This window comes from Myxocyprinus asiaticus, chromosome 25, assembly GCF_019703515.2.
Source record: "Myxocyprinus asiaticus isolate MX2 ecotype Aquarium Trade chromosome 25, UBuf_Myxa_2, whole genome shotgun sequence".
Taxonomy (NCBI): domain Eukaryota; kingdom Metazoa; phylum Chordata; class Actinopteri; order Cypriniformes; family Catostomidae; genus Myxocyprinus; species Myxocyprinus asiaticus.
In genome coordinates this window covers 2,345,791-2,368,156 of record NC_059368.1, presented here as the reverse complement: position 1 = coordinate 2,368,156, position 22,366 = coordinate 2,345,791, and the positions used below count along the sequence as shown (strand labels likewise).

The following is a 22,366-nucleotide window of genomic DNA, read 5'->3' as shown; positions in this document are numbered from 1 at the left end:
ATCCAGGGTGTGCTGAGTGACTCCAGCCAGGTCTCCTAAGCAACCAAATTGGCCCGGTTGCTAGGGAGGGTACAGTCACATGGGGTAACCTCCTCGTGGTCATTATAATGTGGTTCTCGCTCTCGGTGGGGTGTGTGATGAGTTGTGCGTGGATGCTGCGGAGAATAGCGTGAAGCCTCCACACGTGCGACATCTCCGCGGTAACGCGCTCAACAAGCCATGTGATAAGATGCGCGGATTGACGGTCCCAGACGCGGAGGTAACTGAGATTCGTCCTCCGCCACCGTGATTGAGGCGAGTCACTACGCCACCACGAGGACTTAGAGTGCATTGGAAATTGGGCATTCCAAATTGGGATAAAATAAAAATAAAAAAATAGCTACCAACAGGTCCATCAAAACTGTACATGTGAACAAGTTTGTAAAGACTCTGCGATCTCTTTTTCATAATTACATTACTACATAATTTTAATGCAAATCAGTATTTTTATGTATATTAATTTATTTATCTGGTATGTAGCTGTGTAATAAGCGAGATACTGTACAGTCAGTCTTTTATTATCGCAAAATAAACCCAGATGCGGAGCGGAACGATATTCCTTACTTATAGCCTATTTTGTTTAATTTTGGAGTGAAATATGACCAGGACATATTCTTAACAGGTTTTGTGAGATTTACCTAAAGATATTAATTGGTTTGGCTCGGTTCATGATCACCATATTCACGTCCTCATTTGTACAGAACAATGTGTAAAAATACAAATGAAAAAACAAAAAAAAACAAGCTAAAACAAAATAACAGAATATATCTACTACAGTATTTGACAGCTGGAGATTTTAATATTCACAGAAGTTTGAAAACGTTTAGGTTCGGATCTCTAAACTCATCTATTAGCACAAACGTAGTGTTTGAAAAATAAAAACATTTTAAAGAAATTAAATATGACTATATAGGTCTGATGGAAACATAAAAGATAAAAAAAATAAAAAATAAACTGAGATTAAAAACAAGTTTGTGAGCCACTGTGACCAACGTCCTGAGACCAACATACACACACACACACACACACACACACACACTTGTAACACACACAAACACTACAAGCAGAAGTCTGGGCAAATGTGATGTATCGCAGGGGTGTTTCTCCGCTGTGTTTTTGTTGCAGGTTTACTCTCATGGTCTTACTGTATTTATTGAGTCATGTTAATAAACCATCTCCCTCCTTTTGTTCCGAGGTCAAAGGTTACTCTGGACGTTACGGTCAAAATGAACGTTGTTTATTAAACAGTTCAAAGGATTTGGTGACTGCTGTTATCTATTCTGCATTACACATGAACACGGTTATATGCACAAACAGACATAATGTTTATATTCATTACATTAAATTACATACATGATTTCTGTAGATGATTTCTGTTCAAACTGATGTAGCGTTATAAATTAAAAAGTGGTATAATTGCCTACTGTACACCAATCCATTTTACTGTCAGATACCAGGAAAGAAAGATAAGCATAACAAATAAAAAAATAGATGAAGTGATCAATTTCATTTAAGGATCATTTATTATAATAAGATATCAACATTTTAAATATTGTACTGTTGATTTATATTTCTATCGTTGTTATTAATATAGAATATTAATGCACATCTGCTATTAATATTCTGTGTAGGAAAATATGACATCAGTGCAAAACAATATGTGGGCAAACAATATAACTAATTTCATAAAATTGAATATGACATTAGTAAAAAAGACTGTACATGTGACAAACAATATCGATAGAAAAACTTTATGACAATAAATTGTAAAACTTTCTAATAATTTACTATAGTAATACTAACAAACATAATTACAGTGATAAATATTTATAAATAATTAATATTCTATTATTATTAAGTTTAACAGCTCTTTAGTAAATCAAAGTTTCATTAAAAATTTAATATAATTAAATATATATTAAATATAATATAATACTTTAGTTTTCTATAATAACATTAACATACATAACTATGACATGAAGTAATTATTATAATAATAATGAAAATATTTATGAATTATTAATATTACTATTATTATTAAGTTTAACAGCTCTTAAGTAAATCAAATAGTTTCATTAAAAATATAATATTTATCATTATTATTATAAATATATATTAAATATAATTAAATATAATATAATACTTTAGTTTTCTATAATAACATTAACATACATAACTATGAAATGAAGTAATTATTATAATATTAATGATATGTATAAATGATTAATATTAATATTATTATTAAGTTTAACAGAGCTTTAGTAAATCAAATAGTTTCATTAAAAATTAAATATATATTAAATATAATTAAATATAATATAATACTTTAGTTTTGTATAATAACATTAACATACATAACTATGACACGAAGTAATTATTATAATAATGATAAATATTTATAAATGAGTAATATTACTATTAGTATTAAGTTTAAAGGGATAGTTCACCAAAAAATGAAAATTCTCTCCTCATTTACTCACCCTCATGCCATCCCAAATGTGTGTGACTTTCTTCTGCAGAACACAAATGAAGATTTTTAGAAGAATATCTCAGCTCTGTAGGTTCATACAATGCAAGTGAATGGGTGCCAGAACTCTGAAGCTCCAAATATCTCATTAAGGCAGCATAAAAGTAATCCATAAAACTCCAGTGGTTTAATCCATGTCTTCAGAAGTTATATGATAAGTGTAGGTGAGAAACAGATCAATATTTAAGTCCTTTTTTACTATAAATTCTCCTTCTTGCCCAGTCAATCTCCACTTTAACATTTACTTTCACATTCTTCTTCTTCTGTTTTTGGTGATTCACATTGTTCATGCATATCGCCCCCTACTGGTCAGGGAGAAGACTTTATAGTAAAAAAGGACTTAAATATTGATTTGGTTCTCACCCACACTGTAATATTTATAAATGAATATCATTAAATATAATTAACCATTAAATAGTTTCATTCATATATTTGAACAATACATATTCTATATTCATATTTGATTGTATATGAACTATCGATCTTTAAGCATTATACAAATGTTAATTATAAGATATTATAAAGTGCAACAAAATGAGCTGCTTTGGGACTCTCTCTGCTGAAACATTACAGAAATCTTATTTCTCACAGTTTCTAATCATCACAGTGAAAGAAATATTGGATAATATAATTTATAAATACATTTATTTATATGTAATTATTTTGTAAATTTTTATTGATGTATTAGATTTGTATGTGTTATAATTAATGTGCAATTTGATAATACTATTATTGAATTATTTTAATATTATATTTTGTCTTCTAGCCATGTTCTAATGCACAGATTGACACCTCAACAGTTTTATGTTGAGTTTAAGGGTGTGTCACTGGTTTTTCAGTTGTCACTACTCCATTATAAGCTACAGGGAGAAGGAAGTACAGTGGTGCTATCAGCTGGCACTTTTGTACACCTTGGTTATGAATGACAATCATTCATAATCATATTTATATGGTACCCTATGGCACATAAGAGAATACCAGGGTATCTATCCATAAAAGCAAAGAATTACTATAGTATCATGTCCAAAAACATTAAAGTAACCTTACCCCAATCCTAACATGTTATTACCATTGTAATAACATGTTGGGGTATGCAAAACATTTGAGAGAAAATTAAAATATGATGATGATAGATAGATAGATAGATAGATAGATAGATAGATAGATAGATAGATAGTCAGATAGATAGATTGAATGATGAATGGATGGATAGATAGACAGGCAGACAGACAGACAGATAGACAGACAGACAGACAGACAGACAGTGAGACGATAGATAGATAGATAGATAGATAGATAGATAGATAGATAGATAGATAGTCAGATAGATAGATTGAATGATGAATGATGGATAGATAGACAGGCAGACAGACAGATAGATAGATAGATAGATAGATAGATAGATAGATAGATAGATAGATAGATAGATAGATTGAATGATGAATGGATGGATAGATAGACAGACAGACAGACAGACAGACAGATAGATAGATAGATAGATAGATAGTCAGATAGATAGATTGAATGATGAATGGATGGATAGATAGACAGGCAGTCAGACAGACAGATAGATGGATAGATAGATAGATAGATAGATAGATAGATTGAATGATGAATGGATGGATAGATAGATAGACAGACAGACAGACAGACAGACAGACAGACAGACAGACGGATGGATAGATAGATAGATAGATAGATAGATAGATAGATAGATAGTCAGATAGATAGATTGAATGATGAATGGATAGATAGACAGACAGACGGACGGACGGACGGACGGACGGACGGACGGACGGACGGACGGACGGACGGACGGACGGACGGACGGATGGATGGATGGATAGATAGATAGATAGATAGATAGATAGATAGATAGATAGATAGATAATCAGATAGATAGATTGAATGATGAATGGATGGATAGATAGACAGACAGACAGACAGACAGACAGACAGACAGATAGATAGATATATAGATAGATGGATGGATGGATGGATGATGGATGGACAGACAGACAAACAGAGAGATGATAGATAGACAGACAGACAGACAGACAGACAGACGGATGGATGGATGGATGGATAGATAGATAGATAGATAGATAGATAGATAGATAGATAGATAGATAGTCAGATAGATAGATTGAATGATGAATGGATGGATAGATAGACAGACAGACAGACAGACAGACAGATAGATAGATAGATAGATAGATAGATAGATAGATAGATGGATGGATGGATGGATGATGGATGGACAGACAGACAAACAGAGAGATGATAGATAGATAGATAGATAGATAGATGGACATACGGATGAACGGACGGACGGACGGACGGACAGACAGACAGACAGATAGATAGACAGATAGATAGAATGATGAATGGATGGATAGATAGATAGATAGATCGTGTGGCAGCAGTGCAGTGCATAAAATCATGCAGATACGGGTCAGGAGCTTCAGTTAATGTTCACATCAACCATCAGAATGGGGAAAAATGTGATCTCAATGATTTTGACTGTGGCATGATTGTTGGTGCAGCCCTATTTCTATTTTCTTGTAGAGCTCAGATCTCAAATATTTAATCGGCTGTAAATGGCTCTTTCCAAGTGTAATCTCTGCAAAATGATTTCTAAAAGTCCTTATCTTGTAATCGTGAATGACTGGAATAATCATGGGAATTCATTGTCTAAACAATTGTGGAAACCCTGATAAATATGTTGCAACTGTCGCTTTAGGAGCGCTGAAGAGATGCAAACGCTTTTCCAGAAACATTGTCTGACACACATCATATATTTGGCCACCATGGTGGGCAGACTCTTCAGAAACATGAGGCAGAACCTGGACTTCTGGGTAATTGTTAACATTATCGTTAAAATACGCAGATGAATAACTGAACTGTATATTTACTCTATTTCTTTGTTGTTTCAGAGAAATAATGTTTACATAAATGACAACGTGCTGCAGGCGGCTCATGAGTTTGGGGTGGTGAAAGTCGTTTCCTGTCTGTCTGCATGTATTTTCCCTGATAAAACCACATACCCCATAGATGAGAGCATGGTAAACACACACACTTTCATGGGCAGATGGTACATGCTAACGTTCTCTATTTCTCTCAAGCCTTTGATTTCAGATCAGTTATAGGAATGTGTAATGTTAAATGTTAGTCTATTTGCTAAGGAAGCCGGATCAGAATAATAATAATTAAAAAAAAGTAATTCCAACTTTTTATCACACAATTCTGACTTTATTTCTCTGAATTAAAATATGGGGAAAAAATACCAAATTTGTTTCACTCAATTGCAGACTTATTTTTCTATTCCAGGCGGGATCGAGGCACATGCAAGATATGAAGTCTTAAAACCTTTTCAAAAACCTCTTAAAAGCAATTTCGACTTTATTTCTTGCAGTTGCAAGAATTTATAAACTAAATTGCCAGTTTATGCCTCGCAAGAATGAGAAATAAAGTCGCAATTGTGAGATATTAAGCAATATACAACTTTATTTCTCGCAATTTAAACTTTTTATCGTGAAATTTCTGACTTTGTTCTTGCAGTTTTGATTTTTATTTCTTGCATTTGCTTGATATAAACTAAATTGTGAGTTTATATTTCAGAATTACGAGATATTAAGTCGCAATTGCAACTTTTATTTCTCACATTTGCACCTTTATATCTTGCAGTTTCTGACTTTATTTGTTGCAATTTGGCTTTATTTCTCGGAATTGTCAGATATTTGCAGCTACATATCATGCAGATGCGACTTTATATATTGCAATTTATCGACTTTAGAGACCAAGTGTCCAAGCCTCACCAAAATTGGCATGTGTCCTCAGATTGGGCCCTTACACATGTCCACCAAATTTTGTTAAATTAGCTCATTGCGTTCGAAAGTTATAGCCATGTAGGTAAAAACGCCCAGCTGAAATAAAAGTATTGGCCGTGGCCATTTTTTTTACTTAAATGGCTATAATGTTTGAAAGCAATTAACTATTTCAACAAAATTTGGTACAAATATGTAAGAGTCCAGTCAGAGGACACATGCCAATTTTGGCAGGGCTTGGCCTCTTGGTGGCGCTATAACAAAGAGAAGTATCTTGTCTAATCATACTTGAATACAAAGTTCAAGATGTTTTTGATCATTATTGATATTGGGACTCCAGAGAATTGTCCAGCACAAGTTTTGTTCCAATCTGGTGAACAGCCTTGGATTAGTTTGCAAAAGTAGGTTTTGCAAAATATCCAATATGGTGGACATTTTTCAATGGTTGAAATTAAATCAGAGTTATACATTTTGTTTGTCTTGAGTGAATGATTCCAATTATATTCTTAAGTCTCTGACACTGTTATATTCACATTTTTGAGATTTTCTTGCTTTATTCTCTTTATTTATTTTCTCAGTCCTTGCACATGAGTACTATTGGAAAAAGATGTGTCCCTTCATAGGTATGTTTGTCTCTCTTCTGTTCTTCTAGTCGGAGAGGAAGATGAGGTGTCTATTAGCTGCAGACGCTGTGATCGAAGTGCTGGAAGTCAAGTGATTGTATCCTTTCACACCAAAACTGTGGACTGACGTCACTGAACAGTTCTTTATTGTCATGGTGATCTTATATTTTATATGTTATTTAATGTTAACCTTGCTAGAGAGGACAGTTGGGCCTTACACAGTGGAATTTAACAAAGAAAACATTTGTAAAATTAAAACGTTTTGGAATGAAACTGTATTAATTTCAGATAATGTTGAGATTTGTTTACTTTTGACCATTTAATCCCCTAGCACACTCTTGTGACCGCCAGTTTGAAAAACCCCTGGTCTATACTGTATGCGCTTTATTCCACATTCTGAAGTACAGAACAGACCTATATTTAAGTCGTTATTCACTGAAAATCTAATTCGTGCTCACACATTCAAATAAAACACTGTATGGCACTTTGTCTTGCAAGGTTTGATGTCAATGATTTCAACATCAGTGGTTCTTATAGGTCTTGTTATTGACTTACATACTGCTATGATACTTTTATGGTGCTTTTATTGTGCTTGACAGTACAAGTCACCATCCACATTCACTGTATGTAAAACAGTGGCTCGGATATTCTTCAAAACGTCTCCTTTTGTATTCCACTAGGGAAAAAAATCATATGGATTTGAAACAGCATTAGTAACTTCCTGCTCTCAGTTTGACACTAGTAAAGCAGATGGTCAGTACAAGAAAACCGCCAGCAATGCCAAACTTCGCAGATACCTCCCAGACATCAAGTTCACACCATTCAGAACATGTAAACGCTCAAAAGATTCCACATTACAGTTTTATATTCTAAACAGTTGCTGGCAGATAAAAAGATGGCTATTCATAGAGTTAAAAATTCATAAAGTTCTTTCTTTTTTTCAGCCATCAAGGAGATGTGTGATTGGTTTGTGGCCAATTATGACATCGCTTGGAAATGAAGATCCTCTGGTCTCATTGGCTGTTGGGACGTTCTGAGTTGTAACACTATTTTAGGATTGTACAATGCTGGAAACTATACATTCGGTTGCGAATAAAGAGTTTGAGCTGTTTAAAGCCTTTATGCATTTTTACAAAGACAAAACCAATGAATACTGTTGTTTGTTTAAAGCTTATGTTAAAAGCATACATTTTATTTGTGCTCTACTGTGGTTGGACTCGATACTGTTTTTGTTGTTATTGTTCTTGCAACCAGGGTACTTTCTCAGTTTACTTTCTGATGAGCTGTATATTTTAGGAATATATTTATATTCAAAATAATTATGTTTAAAGTGCTTTTCTACATGCAGAATGCCTGGAATAGTTCACCCATGTCGTAGGTAATGACATGTTGCTGTGACTTGTACTGGTGCAATTGAAAAAATATATTTATGTAAAAAAAAAAAAAAAATAAAAATAAAAAATAAAAAAAATATATATATATATAGATTTGATAATAGATAAGTTATATATGGATAATAAATTCTAAAAATGATATGCCTTTTTTAGGGTTAGTCTACCATTTTAATGACTTATAACAATCAAAACAATAGTCATGAACTTCTAAACAAAATAATTGTACATTTAAATTTCGAATTATAGTTTTCATTTATATAAATAGATAAAATATAAAATAATGCTGGGTTATTGGGAGGATTGCAGGGAGCCTCCATATAGGATTGTGCTGAAGCTGAAGGGCACGAACTGATTTGCATGTTTAGTTTGAGCTTGCACCAAAAAAAAAACTTATCTTTATTATTTGGTGTTCATATCTTATTTGATGGTTTAAAAAAGTTGCAAGATGCTAAATAAGCTCTTATATTAATATATAATAATTATATTAATTAATTACAGTAATTCAACCAACATAGTAGTTACTATTGTTGGTATCTTGGTAACCACAATTGTCAATAAATAGATAAATAAAATAGATTCTGATACATTTTACAGTAGAAACATTAATTGTAGTTACTGATGTATTATATATATATATATATATATATATATATATATATATATATATATATATATATATATATATATATATATATATATATATATATCCATCCATATTCTGGATGGCTGACATTTTTCACAGACATATGTTAGTACACTTGCTGAAAATGAAGCCGGAATAGTTGGCTGTATCGTTGAGACAGTATTCACTTTATTTTTTAGCTACTATACTAAAACTGCATAGAATCAGAGACAGTTTTGCAGAGATGTAATACTTGCATTAAAAATAAATGGGAGAAATTGGAAAGGCCAACGGATGTTGAAAAGGAAGCCCCGCCTTTCAGGGAAAAGAGCCAATCACTTTTTAGATACAGACATCGCCTATCTGTCAAATCAAGATCGCGCAAGCGCATTAGCTGGACCAGCGTGAAAAATAGCGTCGTTTTTAGCGTGATCTTAACTAAAGAAGCACAGTTGATGAGACTATTGTTTTTCATATTTCACCACTGATTTGAAATATGTTCTTTGATCGTAATCTTGAATGACCGTTTTGGAGATTTCGGTCTTTCCCCAGTCAAGTAAATAGGAGCTGTACTCATATGCCGCTTGTTTGCTGGCCGCCGAGAGAATTGACTCGCCTTCAAAGGGACGTTGCTAAAACCCAGTGATCCAGTCCAGCAGGTGGCTCAACAACAGTGTGGAAATTTGTACTGAAGAAGAAAATGTGTTTCACGTGGGCACTAGAACTGACAGACTGAAGCTGTTGTTAAATTAATTATGAATTCATTAGATAATTCACTTAACACCAGTGATTCACCAGCCGTTAAGAACGTAAGTAAAGGTTGTTTAGGTAAACATCCTGATGAACTGTTATTTGAACAGATGCATTATATCTGGTGTACTGTTGAAGAATCTTTATTCATGTGAAATGAGTTTATTCTGTGATTTGTTTTGAGGACATGAATGAAGGAATGTGTCAGCTGAAGATTGGATTCATCGGTGCGGGAAACATGGCGTTTGGAATCGCGCAGGGCATCCTCACATCAGGTGCACATCTGTGTTGTCTTCAGTTTTATATTTATTTGAGTTAATTAAAGATTATCAGCACATTGAGAGGGAAATGGAGCAGTTTTTCTACAAAGCAGCTTTGAATTACTATCATAACAAATATTAAATCATAATATAATAAACATTGCATACTAGTACATAATATAATAAACATTTCACACTAGTACGGAGTATAATACATTGTGCATACTAGTAGTACAGAGTACAGTATAGTACACATGCACACTAGTACATAGTATAATAAATGTTGCATACTAGTACAGAGTATAGTACCCATGCACATTAGTACAGAGTATAATACATTTTGCATACTAGTTGTACAGAGTACAGTATAGTACACATGCACACTAGTACATAGTATAATAAATGTTGCATACTAGTACAGAGAATAGTACAGAGTATAATAAACATTGTATACTAGTACAGAGTATACTACATTGTGCATACTAGTAGTACAGAGTACAGTATAGTACACATGCACACTAGCACATAGTATAATAAATGTTGCATACTAGTACAGAGGATAATAAACATTGCATACTAGTAGAGTATAATACATTTTGCATACTAGAAGTACAGAGTACAGTGTAGTACACATGCACATTAGTACGTGGTATAATAAACATTGCATACTAGTACAGAGTATAATACATTTTGCATACTAGTAGTACAAGTACAGTATAGTACACATGCACACTAGTACATAGTATAATAAATGTTGCATACTAGTACAGAGTATAGTACACATGCACATTAGTACAGAGTATAATAAACATTGCATACTAGTACAGAGTATAATAAACATTTCACACTAGTACAGAGTATAATAAATGTTGCATACTAGTACAGAGGATAATAAACATTGTATACTAGTAGAGTATAATACATTTTACATACTAGTAGTACAGAGTACAGTATAGTACACATGCACACTAGTACATAGTATAAATGTTGCATACTAGTACATAGTATAATAAACATTGCATACTAGTACAGAATATAATAAACATTTCACACTAGTACAGAGTATAATAAATGTTGCATACTAGTACAGAGGATAATAAACATTGTATACTAGTAGAGTATAATACATTTTACATACTAGTAGTACAGAGTACAATATAGTACACATGCACACTAGTACATGATATAATAAATATTGCATACTAGTACAGAGAATAGTACAGAGTATAATAAATATTGCATACTAGTACATAGTATAATAAACATTGCATACTAGTACAGAGTATAATACATTTTGCATACTAGAAGTACAGAGTACAGTATAGTACACATGCACATTAGTACATGGTATAATAAACATTGCATACTAGTACAGAGTATAATACATTTTGCATACTAGTAGTACAGAGTACAGTATAGTACACATGCACACTAGTACATGATATAATATACATTGCATACTAGTACAGAGTATAATACATTTTGCATACTAGTAGTACAGATTACAGTATAGTACACATGCACACTAGTACATAATATAATAAAAATTGCATACTAGTACATAGTACACATGCACACTTGTACATAGTATAATAAATGTTGCATACTAGTACATAGTACACATGCACACTTGTACATAGTATAATAAACATTGCATACTAGTACATAGTATAATAAACATTGCATACTAGTACAGAGTATAATACATTCTGCAAACTAGTAGTACAGAGTACAGTATAGTATACATGCACACTAGTACATAATATACACATTGCACACTAGTACAGAATATAATAAACATTTCACACTAGTACAGAGTATAATAAATGTTGCATACTGGTACAGAAGATAAACATTGTATACTAGTACAGAGTATAATACATTTAGCATATTAGTTGTACAGAGTACAGTATAGTACACATGCACACTAGTACTTAGTATAATAAACATTGCATACTAGTACAGAGTATAGTACACATGCACACTAGTACATTGTACTAGTATGCAATATTTTTTATACTATGTACTAGTGTGCACTTGTAACTAAGCCAGATGGTACATGATAGCTATGCAGTATGTGTAAACCTCACTCCTCTGGCCTCAAGAAGCACACTAGCGACTGACGCTAGAGGCTGCAGCCTTTAGCCTCCTCGTTAGCATGCCTGCCTTCCATGCCAGAGATGCCGGTTCGAATCCCGCTCAGAGTGGGTCGAGTAGGACCGGTTACACGATGTTTATTATACTCTGTACTAGTGTGCATGTTTACTATGTACTAGTAAGCAAAATGTATTATACTCTGTACTAGTAATACTCCGTAGTAGTATGCAATGTTTATTATCCTCTTTACTAATATGTAACATTTATTATACTCTGTGCTAGTATGCAATATTTTTTATACTGAGTATAATAAATGTTGCATACTAGTACAGAGTATAATACATTTTGCTTACTAGTATGGAGTATAATAAATGTTTACTAGTACAGAGTATAACAAACATTGCATACTAGTACAGAGTATAATACATTTTGCTTACTAGTATGGAGTATAATAAATGTTTACTAGTACAGAGTATAACAAACATTGCATACTAGTACAGACAGAGTGTAATAATCATTGTATACCATTACAGACTACAATCGTCATACATAGTAGTACAGACTATATTTTACATTACACACTACTACAAACTTTAATATTCATTACATACTTGTACACACTATAATGAACATTACATAATAGTACACAATATGTAGGCACATTTTCTGTATGGGTTGTTAAATTACATTCTGTCATTAATGTCATTTAAACAGAAACTTATTTTGTACAAGTTCAGTGTAAGACTACTTGATTTTTCCCCTTTGACCATGTACAGTAGCTGTATTGCACAAAAGACCTTTATTGTGTTGATTCTCTGGTTTTGTTGACATGTTCTGCTGCTGCTGCTGTTGTTGTGTTGTAGGGAAGGTTCCACCCACTAATATTATTGTGAGCGCTCCATCTATGAACAACCTTCCTCGCTTTCAGGTAATGGTAATTTGAATTTGATTGGACAATGTGCTTAATTGTCATGAAAATAATGTCACTACAAAACATCTTAATGATCCAAAAAATATCCTTTATAATCATATTCTTTAATCAAAGTATAATTTTACCAGCTGGTCATTTCTTTAGTAGTGTGACTGGTGTAGGGATGTGAACGGATAGTTGACATTCGGTTAATCGTTCCAACGCGGCACTATTTGAATATCAAAATCACTATTCGGTTATTCTACAAGTACAATACAGGTCTGCTACCTGACGAGCTCGACTAGTTCAGACAAACCGTCTGGTTTTTTCAAGTATAGGGTGAGTTAGGGGCTGTTCAAACATGCTTTTGTGTGTATCTGCGCTGTTTTTCTGTTATAGATCAGTGAGACTGACACACGCTGGACGGATGTCTTTGACTGTTGCGCTGAATCTCACTTTGTTTTTCACAGAGCAATGTTTCAGCACTTGATAAACGATAAGATAGTGTTTTTTCCCTTTTGCACTGGTGTGCATATATTTAGTACAATATTTAGACCAGTTCAATGTAATTTATTTTTAAACCATTTAAAATTCAAAGCACCCGAAGAGGCTATTTAACTGCAACAGTGTGACTCCACGCACATGATAATATTTGCGTTCGCTGCCTCTCGGATGTGTGAACCTGCCCGGGGCAGAGCACGTATACAGGTAGTAACATTTTGATTATTTTTGTTTGACTTTAATGCAAGATTTTATCATTTCAAGATGTATGTATTGTACTAATTAGACTCATAGCTCCCTGTGCACTTTATTTGCTGCTGTTTCGATTAGCGTTTGAGGAAATTCCATTACAAGAAAAATTCTTTATTCCCACCTCCTGACGAAGAACCATTCATGAAACCTCACGGATAACCGAATGTTAAAAATGGTAACCATTCACATCCCTAGACTGGTAATGTAAATGTTGTAACAGGAAAGAGGCGTTTCAGTCACTCACTCAAATGAAGAGGTGGTAGAGAAATCTCGTGTCGTCTTCCTTGCCGTCAAACCTCACCTCATTCCAAATATCCTGAATGGAATCTACCAGAATGTCACGCGGCAACACATCATCGTTTCAATGGCAGCCGGAGTTACTCTAGCAACACTGGAGGAGGTGAGGACTTATTATTCCATGAATCAGTAATCTTAAAGGACTAGTTCATTTTCAAGAATTTAACTTCGATGCTGCGGCATAAGCTGACGCTATGGGAGCTCCCGTCAGGGGGCGGGACTTTGAATCCTCCTATGTTGACGTCATCATGAGCATATAAGTAGAACCCAGCTTCACATCATCAGAATTTTCCTTTTTCAGGGCAGTGTAGACTTCACTTGTGCTACTGGAACCCTAAACCAACGCTTCGTTGAGCATCTTGCAACTGGTCAGCGAGAATGAGTTCAACTCTTCTCCATGCATGCACCAGCAAAGAAGCATCTCTTCAAAACTTTTCCAGGTTTGTAGTGTGTTTCATTGCACTCCTAAAAGAGTATAAGAATCCCGTTGTATGCCGGGAATGGAAACGCAAATTTACGCTCAGAGGTGCAATACCTCGCCAAAGATGGAATGCCAAGTAGGACAGAGGGCTGGTGCCCATACTGTACTTAAGGCACCTGAATTGGACACTTATAAGTCTCCATTCAAGGTACTTCCTCAGAGATTGATTTTGTCTAATGTCCGTCCACTGAGCGGCGTCCTTATTGCCTCAACGATTGGTTGCTGATGGCTCAATCGCATGTACAAGCGTGCAAGCACAGAGACCTGTGGGCCTCAAGGGCCTCGAGGGCAATTGGACAAAGAGAGTGTGAGTGCCCATTCAGCAAGTTTGACTCTGTAACCATGTCAGCACCTGACCCACGAACGCGTTCAGTCCATTCTCCTACACTTGAATGCGTCAGTACCAAAAAAGCGAATGCTGGGTTTCATGGCTGCTGCAGCAGCCGCCATGCTGCTAGGCTTCATATCGATGAGACCTCACCAGTCACTCATCACGCTTGGCAACATGGTCATCATCGCCTCATAGTGATGTGGTTAAGCCACGCTATCTATTGAGGAGAACCGAGTTTTATTGGAAAGGTGTGATACTCACCAAGAAGGTACCTGGGAAGGCACCCAAACTCTGTGGCACAAAAATCGCCTGGAACTGCTTATAGTCCCCTTGGCTCTGAGAGCCTTTCGGTCAAACATCAAAGTTCACATCCTGACTCAACCGGACAGCACTGCAGTTGTGGCATATATAAACCGACAAAGAGTATGGTCAAAATTGAACCAGTGTTGAACCTGGTGAACCGAATTCTCCTCTGGAGCGAATTACATCTCCTACATGTGACGCATGTCCCTGGCCACCTGAACAACAGAGCAGGTTAACTCTAGGGTCAGGGTTTCAGGACGAGGGAATGGAGAGTCCACCCTCAATCAGTTCAGAGGAATTGAGAGGTATTCGGAAAGCCAAACCTGTTTGCTTCCCTAGAGACCAAGCATCATTCATCGCCTCTTGTACTCCATGACAGCAAGCTCCACCAGGCTTGGACGCCTTAGCTCACAAATGGCCAGTGAAACGCAAATGTGCGTTCCCCCATCAGCTTGCTACCTCATGTATTGAGCAGCATACGGGAAAACAAGGAAACAGTGATGCTAGTTGGGCCAAGTGGCCCAACAGCCACTGGTCCCCAGTGGGGTAGAGCAGTTGATGCTCCCTAATGGGAAATTCCTTTGATGTCAGAAATGCTCTTGCAAGCCCGAGGCATGATATGGCAATCTTAGTCAGAGTTATGGAAACTGTATATCTGGCCTCTGAACTGGGGGTCCGTCTGACACAATAGGGTTGTCGCAAGCAGTGCAAAACACCATACTACAGGCCAGGGTCCCCTCAACGAGGCGGCAGTAAAATGTATATGAAAAAAAAACTGTGTATGCAGTAAAATGGTGACTCTTTGCTAATTGGTGCTCCTCCTGTGCAGATGATACTCTCATTTATACAAGAGCATTTGGATGCAGGACTGAATCCATTTTCCTTAAAGTATATGTCGCTCACTCAGGACCTCCGATCAGCAGAATTCTGCATGTTACGACATGGCTAAAACCCTGTTCACATTGTCAGCGATTTTGTCACTAGATGTCGCTAGTCTCTGAATTCTGTGTTGCTAGTGGCCGTTCCTACTACAGTCGCTCTAATGCTATTTGTCAGCTGCACAAAAGCCATTGCTTTAGAAAATCGCATCACAGATTAAATATATTGCTGGTAAAAATATAAAATATCATTTTTATTTGACTAGAAGTCATTTGTTTTGCCTATAATAATAAACATTCTTTAGGGTACAGTGTTTTTATATAAACTGCAGCTGTGCCTAATACATCATATCATGAACAAGACGAACAGTTGATCAGTGTTTGAATTAAACTCACTCATAATCCCAAATCAACATGAATCTACATCATCCCGCTAAAAATGGGCATTCTGGAGGGGAAAGTGTTTTAAACTGCCGCAATGCTCAATTATATCAATAAATAATCTTTCAATGTATCAATCAAACTTCTGACATGGTTTTCCATGCATCGTTTTATTATATCCATGTATGTGGTTACAGAAAAATGACAGAACAGTGAAATCGCTCCCAGAAACTTCTCTGTCTTTCCTGCACTTGGCTCCATTATCTCACAGGAGACAGATGACGTGAGCTCCACTGTCTTCTCTCATTGGTTGTCGCGGCATGAAATCGCTCTGCATTTGTATAAAGTTAAACTTTTCTTAACATTGTCATGTCTTTTGACACACCCACATCCTGTCGCCAGTGGTCACTGGAAGTCACAAGGTCTCATTGAAAATGAATGGTCTCCTGTCGCATCCAGTGACAAAATCGCTGACAATGTAAACAGTGCTAGTGTTAAACATGTTTACGTGTTCCCCGTTTGAGCCACTAGAGGCGGTAAGCTTATGCATACTCTCTTTGGAGACTGTGCTACTACTCACTGTGGCAGCATTCAAATGAACTGGTGGCCTTCAGGCCATTTCGGTCAATAACCCCTATATAGAGTTTAGAACAGGTCTGTTGAATGCCATTCTTAAGATCAGGAAAGGTTATGCGCCCAAAGTGCTGTCAACCCCTTCAGGGCTCAGGTTGTTACCCTACAAGCATTCTCCCCTCCTCCATTAGCCGGACTAGGCTAAGAGACTGCTCATTCTCTGCCCAGTGAAGACATTACGCATGAACATTGGCCAAACGAGGGTTTGGCCATCTCCAAGTAAAAAAAATTCCGCTGCGTCGTGGATTCTGTTGCACTTGCAAACGACTCGCAAGGCATACAATGCCCCATTAGCATAAAAGCTGATTCGATCAGGAGTATGGCCTCCTCCTGGGCATGGGCAAAGGTCATGTCTCTAGAAGAAATGTGTCTGGCTGCAGGTTGGGATTCCCCTAACACATTTGCTATGTTTTACAACCTTCTTACAAAATTCTTCCTAGATCCTTGCAGGGGAAGAAAGTTGATCACTGACCACTTGGTTAGTATTGGTGATAGAGGCTCTGGTCTGTCTATTCCCAGAGGTTTAAATGAACTATTAAACTACCCTGTTGGCTAGTGTCATGGTGCCAAAGCCCTTTGCCAGGCGATCGTTCTGCTCCCCTCATTACCGCTGACCGGGTATAGGCGTTGAGACATTGCTCCACTACCCAGCATTGCTACTGTCTTGACATGGACCTGTTGTTTTATGGTTTCCACTGACCTTCCTATTTTTCAATATGAAGGTGTGGCTCCAGCAATGCTTCTGAATACTCTGTATCAGCTAGTAGGCATTGCACATCAGCGCTATGACATGATGGTAGACGGCTCCATTACCATCAGCTTCTGATGCAGCGTCAAAGTTATCTTCTTGAAAGGGAATGTCTCGGTTACGTTGCGTAACCTTGGTTTTCTGAAAGGAGGGAACGAGATGTTGCAAAGCTGGGCTGCAGGTTACCATGGAATGCTCTCTTTCCCTTCAGTCAGAAAATTCTGATGATGTGAAGCTGGCTTCTGCTTATATGCTCAGTGCTCATGATGACGTCAACATAGGAGGAGCGCTAAGCTTCACCAGCCAGTCAAATTGGTGTGATGGGATAGGCTCTCCTGACGGGAGCTCCCTTAGCGTCAGCTTCTGACGCAGCGTCTCGTTCCCTCCTTACAGGGAACCAAGGTTACGCAAAGGAACCCACAAATGAAAATTCTCTCATCATTTACTTACCCTCACTCTATTCCAAACCTTAATGACTTTATTTCTTCTGTGGGACACAAAAGCGGAAGTTTAGTAGAAAGTCCAAGCCATTGATATTCGTACAATAAAAGTGAATCATTCTTGCATGTCTTGGTCTCAGTTGTTGTGTTTGTCTCTCTCTCTCTATTGATAGCTGTTACCTGTTGATACGTGCCTGATTCGTATAATGCCGAATCTCCCCTGTATACTCATGGAGGGAGCGCTGCTCCTTGCCTGCGGCTCACGGGCAGGACAGGAGGAGGAATCTCTACTGAAGAACCTCCTCAGCCCATGTGGACTTGTGGAGACGGGACCTGAGCACTGGATCGATGCCCACACCGGCTTGAGTGGCAGCGGTGTTGCATTTGTAAGTATCAGTAGTTAAATAGATGCAAGAGAGGAAAGACAATAATCATTCAGTATGCAACTATTATGATGATATCAACCCTGACTTGCATTTTGAATGGCAAATGATTCGACCATTACAAGTCAGTGGAAGATTTTGAAATTTGTCACAAAAAAAAAAAGTTTAAAAATACTGGGGGCTATTCACACAGGACATGTTCTTTGGTTCAAAAGCAGTGAGATGCAGTGTAGCAGAAGTGATTAGAACTTGGGTGTCTCAAGAAGTGTTTTTTTTTTTCTTCTCCCCAATTTGGAATGCCCAATTCCCAATGTGCTCTAAGTCCTCGTGGTGGCGTAGTGACTCAATCCGGGTGGCGGAGGACGAATCTCAGTTGCCTCCGCGTCTGAGACCGTCAACCCGCGCATCTTATCACATGGCTTGTTGAGCGCGTTACTGCGGAGACATAGCGCATGTGGAGGCTTCACGTGGCATCCATGCACAACTTAAACCACATTATAGCGACCACGAGGAGGTTACCCCATGTAACTCTACCCTCCCTAGCAACCGGGCAAATTTGGTTGCTTAGGAGACCTGGCTGGAGTCACTCAACACGCCCTGGGATTCGAACTCGCGATCTCCAGGGGTGGTAGTCAGCATCTTTACCACTGAGCTACCCAGGCCCCCGCTCAAGATGTGTTTTTAAAAGTTTACTCGCACTTACATTCAGAACTATTTTTAACTTGACACAAAGCTATGTATTTGCAATGAAGATCATAAACAAGCTAAACTTTGAAAACAAGTGAGAAAGCCTTATTCTTTATGCAAGTTATTTCTCATTGTTTGTGAGCTGATAATATGTGTCTGCTCTGTTTGACAGGTGTATGTGTTTGCGGAGGCGCTGGCCGAGGGTGCCGTCAAAATGGGGATGCCCAGCACTTTGGCTCGACGTATCGCAGCACAAACAATACTGGTAGGCATTTGTCCATATGTATTTATCTTCAAAAAAATTCGAATGATCTATAAATCTCATTGTAAATTATAAATGCTGAAATAGGGTGCTGGTGTGCTATTGCGTGACACCGGGAAGCTCCCAGCAGAGCTGAAGGCCGAGGTGTGCACGCCCGGAGGAACCACAATTCACGGGCTCCACGCACTGGAGAAGGGAGGATTCAGAGCCGCCGCCATGGGAGCTGTCGAGGCGGCCACTGAAAGAGCACGTGAACTCGGAAAGAAGTAGAGCGCTGATCTAACGATAACTGATTACTGGAGGGAAGATTAAATTAGAAGGGCTTATACCTTATTTTATGCACCAAACAAAACTAGACAACTTTTTTTGAATGTGGAAAAGTACTGGTGCAGAAAGAGAATTAAATTTCTTATTATTTGATAAAAGTGATCAAAACATTGGTAATTGATTGAAAGGTGCTTTCTGAATAGTCTTAATGGTGGAATGTATACTGTAAATCAACATAGAAAGCCATGTTGGTTGTTGATACATTGTATGTTTGTGTAGTTTTACATGTTCAACATTGTTTTATGTTTAACATTATTCTACGGTTCTTGACAAACCACTGGGATTCAGAAACCGAAGCAGATCAGGAAGAAATATCTGAACATTTACAGAATATTTACCATGGGATCATTTTACAAAATAAGAATATACTAGATTATTTGTTCATAAAAGCAGTTGCTTTGTTGTATTTCTTGATGCTGAACATTTTCAACACCAAAGGTTAAAATATTGAGACTATTTATATAAAATATAAAAAGTCTCAATATTAAACAGTTCAAAATAAACAAATGTGTGCAAGAGATTTCATTCGTTGTGTGATAACATCAATCAGGCTTTGCCTTAGAAATTCTCTGCTTTGTTTTTTCTTTTTATTCAGAAAACATTATTATACAGTATATACAGTAGAAATCAGAAGTTCACATACACCTTAGCCAAATACATTTAAACTCAGTTTTTCACAATTCGTGACATTTAATCTTAGAAAACATTCCCTGTCTTAGGTCAGTTAGGATCACTACTTTATTTTAAGAAAGTGAAATGTCAGAATAATAGTAGAGAGAATGATTTATTTCTAGCTTTTATTTCTTTCATCACATTCCCAGTGGGTCAGAAGTTTACATACACTTTGTTAGTATTTGGTAGCATTGCCTTTAAATTGTTTAACTTGGGTCAAATGTTTTGGGTATCCTTCCACAAGCTTCTCACAATTAGTTGCTGGAATTTTGGCCCATTCCTCCAGACAGAACTGGTGTAACTGAGTCAGGTTTGTAGGCCTCCTTGCTCACACACACTTTTTCAGTTGTATTGGACTGAGGTCAGGACTTTGTGATGGCCACTCCAATACCTTGACTTTGTTGTCCTTAAGCTATTTTGCCACAACTTTGGAGGTATGCTTGGGGGGTCATTGTCCATTTGGAAGACCCATTTGTGACCAAGCTTTGACTTAACATATATATCCACATAATTTTCCTTCCTCATGATGTCATCTATTTTGTGAAGTGCACCAGTCCCTCCTGCAGTAAAGCACCCCCACAACATGATGCTGCCACCCTCATGCTTCACGGTTGGGATGGTGTTCTTCGGCTTGCAAGACTCACCCTTTTTCCTCCAAACATAACGATGGTCATTATGGCCAAACAGTTCAACTTTTGTTCATCAGACCAGAGGAAATTTCTCAAAAAGTAAGTTCTTTGTCACAATGTGCACTTACAAACTGTAGTCTGGTGTTTTTATGGTGGTTTTGGAGCAGGGGCTTCTTCCTTGCTGAGCAGCATTTCAGGTTATGTCGATATAGGACTCGTTTTACTGTGGATATAGATACTTGTCTACCTGTCTCCTCCAGCATCTTCACAACGTCCTTTGCTGTTGTTCTGGGATTGAGTTGCACTTTACGCACCAAACTATGTTAATCTCTAAGAGACAGAATGCGTCTCCTTCCTGAGCAGTATGATGGCTGTGTGGTCCCATGGTGTTTATACTTGTGTACTATTGTTTGTACAGATGAACGTGGTACCTTCAGGCGTTTGGAAATTGCTCCCAAGGATGAACCAGACTTGTGGAGGTCTTGGCTGATTTCTTTTGATTTTCCCATGATGTCAAGCAAAGAGGCACTGAGTTTGAAGGTAGGCCTTAAAATAGATCCATAGGTACACCTCCTATCAGAAGCTAATTGGCTAATTGTCTAAAGGCTTGACATCAATTTCTGGAATGTTCCAAGCTGCTTAAAGGCACAGTTAACTTAGTGTATGTAAACTTCTGACCCACTGGAATTGTGATATAGTCCATTAAAAGTGAAACAATCTGTCTGTAAACAATTGCTGGAAAAATTACTTGTGTCATGCACAAAGCAGATGTCCTAAACGACTTGCCAAAACTATAGTTTTCTGTGGAGTGGTTAAAAAAAAAGAGTTTTAATGACTACAACCTAAGTATATGTAAACTTCTGACTTCAACTGTAACACAATAAACATTCTTTAGATCTTATTGAGGATATGATACATCTGGGGTGATAACCATCCATTTTTCCAGCAATAAAAAGCAAATTATACCAAAATATCCCAATTGGAGTTTCAAGTATAAAAAAGGGCAGACACAAAACACTAATATTCAAAAACCTTTGTAAACATTTATTTTATTAGTAGTATTATTATAATGTTTAAAACAACATAAGAACAAAGTAGCAGGGAGATTAAAT

The 22,366-nt window shown here is 36.8% G+C and overlaps 2 protein-coding genes across 3 annotated transcripts; both read left to right on the top strand.

Annotated features, from left to right (window-relative positions):
- The first annotated feature begins 5,329 nt into the window (after positions 1–5,329).
- Positions 5,330–7,111, top strand: LOC127415576 (GDP-L-fucose synthase-like). The gene is made up of 3 exons (XM_051654352.1): positions 5,330–5,424; positions 5,503–5,631; positions 7,046–7,111. Exons 1-3 carry the CDS (start codon positions 5,377–5,379, stop codon positions 7,109–7,111), a joined length of 243 nt encoding a protein of 80 aa, XP_051510312.1. The 5' UTR covers positions 5,330–5,376.
- Positions 7,112–9,681: 2,570 nt separating this feature from the next.
- pycr3 (pyrroline-5-carboxylate reductase 3) lies at positions 9,682–20,473 on the top strand. Of its 2 annotated transcripts, XM_051655656.1 has the most exons (7): positions 9,682–9,841; positions 9,967–10,057; positions 13,003–13,067; positions 14,023–14,202; positions 18,468–18,680; positions 19,537–19,629; positions 19,714–20,473. In XM_051655656.1, exons 1-7 carry the CDS (start codon positions 9,788–9,790, stop codon positions 19,894–19,896), a joined length of 879 nt encoding a protein of 292 aa, XP_051511616.1. In that variant the 5' UTR covers positions 9,682–9,787; the 3' UTR covers positions 19,897–20,473. The 2 variants fall into 2 exon arrangements, with proteins under 2 accessions (XP_051511616.1, XP_051511617.1); XM_051655657.1 differs by lacking the exon at positions 14,023–14,202.
- Positions 20,474–22,366: the final 1,893 nt, after the last annotated feature.

Excerpts from the sequence above, each read along its gene's own strand:
- pycr3 (XM_051655656.1), top strand. The coding sequence starts at position 9,788 with ATGAATTCATTAGATAATTCACTTAACACCAGTGATTCACCAGCCGTT. Across the intron at positions 13,068-14,022 it reads ACAACCTTCCTCGCTTTCAG|GAAAGAGGCGTTTCAGTCAC; the intron begins GTAATGGTAATT and ends ATGTTGTAACAG. Across the intron at positions 19,630-19,713 it reads TCGCAGCACAAACAATACTG|GGTGCTGGTGTGCTATTGCG; the intron begins GTAGGCATTTGT and ends ATGCTGAAATAG.
- LOC127415576 (XM_051654352.1), top strand. The coding sequence starts at position 5,377 with ATGGTGGGCAGACTCTTCAGAAACATGAGGCAGAACCTGGACTTCTGG. Across the intron at positions 5,425-5,502 it reads GGCAGAACCTGGACTTCTGG|AGAAATAATGTTTACATAAA; the intron begins GTAATTGTTAAC and ends TTGTTGTTTCAG. Across the intron at positions 5,632-7,045 it reads ACCCCATAGATGAGAGCATG|TCGGAGAGGAAGATGAGGTG; the intron begins GTAAACACACAC and ends CTGTTCTTCTAG.